The sequence below is a fragment of the Propithecus coquereli genome, unplaced genomic scaffold, assembly GCF_000956105.1.
Source record: "Propithecus coquereli isolate 6110/MARCELLA unplaced genomic scaffold, Pcoq_1.0 Scaffold40, whole genome shotgun sequence".
NCBI lineage: Eukaryota > Metazoa > Chordata > Mammalia > Primates > Indriidae > Propithecus > Propithecus coquereli.
The window spans coordinates 1,323,689-1,325,414 of NW_012149730.1; the positions used below are offsets into that span (position 1 = coordinate 1,323,689).

Below are 1,726 nucleotides of genomic sequence, written 5' to 3' on the forward strand. Positions count from 1 at the left end.
TTTCTTTTATCCTTCTAAATATTTAGATAACTTAAAGTACTTTATGAATAGTACTTTACAGTTTATAAGTACCTTCACATATATTGTCACTTTTAATTTTCCCAGTATCCTTACAGGAAAAGGATGTTATAAAGTTATGGAAGGTTTTATTATCCTCACTTTATAGATCTCTAAATTGGGGATAAAATATCAAATATGCTCCTACATAAATGGAGGTAATCAGCCATAGAAAAATTAAGAGTCTGCAATTTCAAGTTTTGTTGAATTTATTGCATTGCACAAAGAAAGACTATGACTTCTACTCCACAATAATCCCTTCTATCTCCTTGTTTCCCTGTGTACATGTCATTCTCTTTATTGTTTTTGATCTTTGACTCTGTCTTCACTTCCCTCACTCCTTTTATGTACTATTGTCCTGAACATCCCTATTTCTCTTAAATATCTAAATCCTACCATCATTTAAGATCCAACATAAGTTCCACCTCCTCCAGGAAGTCTTCCAGCCTCCACTGTTTTTACTTAACAAATATAGCATTTACAGAGATTGTTTCTTAAGTGTTTAATTTATGTTTATCTAAATTCTTCTACTGGATAACAAGCTCCTGAGACCAGAGACCAAGTCTTATACTTCTTTGAAACTCACAACACTCTAGCACTGGATATGTATATTGTAAATGCTTGATTAATATTTGGTTATTATTTAATCAACTTAGTAGAAACATCCATGTGGCTTGTAATTTAGCTTGTGTAATCACTTATTATAGTTGAGTTTGGTGTGGATTTTTCAATATGTTCATACACCAATTGACCCTAACATTGATTTCTAATTATCAATAAAACCCAGGCATATGACCCATGGGATCAAATTAACTACACATGCATAATCGATTCCCTAAATAGAGCAAGCATTTGGCCCATACATTAGAATTGAGAACAGGAATAGGAAACACTACGCAGTGATTGCTTTTCTATAGAATTACATTAGCATTACCAGTTCGGCTAGTCATGATTTCTCAGCAGATCAGGAATATCTATCAATGGTAGTTCCTGTAATACAGTGTATGAAAATGCATTGCATTATGCATTATACATGCTACAGATCAAGCATATTATCTTGACAAACTTAATTTTTAAGAAAGAAATTTTATAGGAAAATAACACACATTAGGGTCATTTTGTTAAAAAAGGATGTCACCGTATGGCAATTTGACTCTTCTGAAATATAAGTATTCTGTTTAAACAAATAATTGCTTTTGTTTATATTTTAAGGTGAATTTGGAGAAGTGTGCAGTGGGCGTTTGAAGACACCAGGGAAAAGAGAGATCCCAGTTGCCATTAAAACTTTGAAAGGTGGCCACATGGATCGGCAAAGAAGAGATTTTCTAAGAGAAGCTAGTATCATGGGTCAGTTTGACCACCCAAATATCATTCGCCTAGAAGGCGTTGTCACAAAAAGTAAGTTACTGGTTTTCTTTATTACTTCTTTCAGATATCTATTTCAATTCCTTTAGGAAAAAGAAAGGCTTAATAATAATATCACAGTCATTAAGGGAATAACTTAGTTTGGATATCATCTTCTGATATCACCCCTCAGTGTCTTGATCCTCAGCTTTGACATTATCAGAGTTTGCATTGGTCACCAGACCGCTTTGAAATGACATTACCTGTAAATCATTGCTAACTTCCTTTAATGAATCAAGAGCAAAGTGTTATATATATTTTTCTA

The 1,726-nt window shown here is 33.0% G+C and overlaps 1 protein-coding gene across 1 annotated transcript in view; it reads left to right on the top strand.

Annotated features, from left to right (window-relative positions):
* Positions 1-1,726, top strand: part of EPHA6 (EPH receptor A6) — a 1,195,443-nt gene that overhangs the window by 932,613 nt on the left and 261,104 nt on the right. The window contains exon 12 of the mRNA XM_012652800.1: positions 1,270-1,455. Coding sequence (XP_012508254.1) covers positions 1,270-1,455 — 186 coding nt within the window. The remainder of the gene's footprint in view (positions 1-1,269; positions 1,456-1,726) is intronic.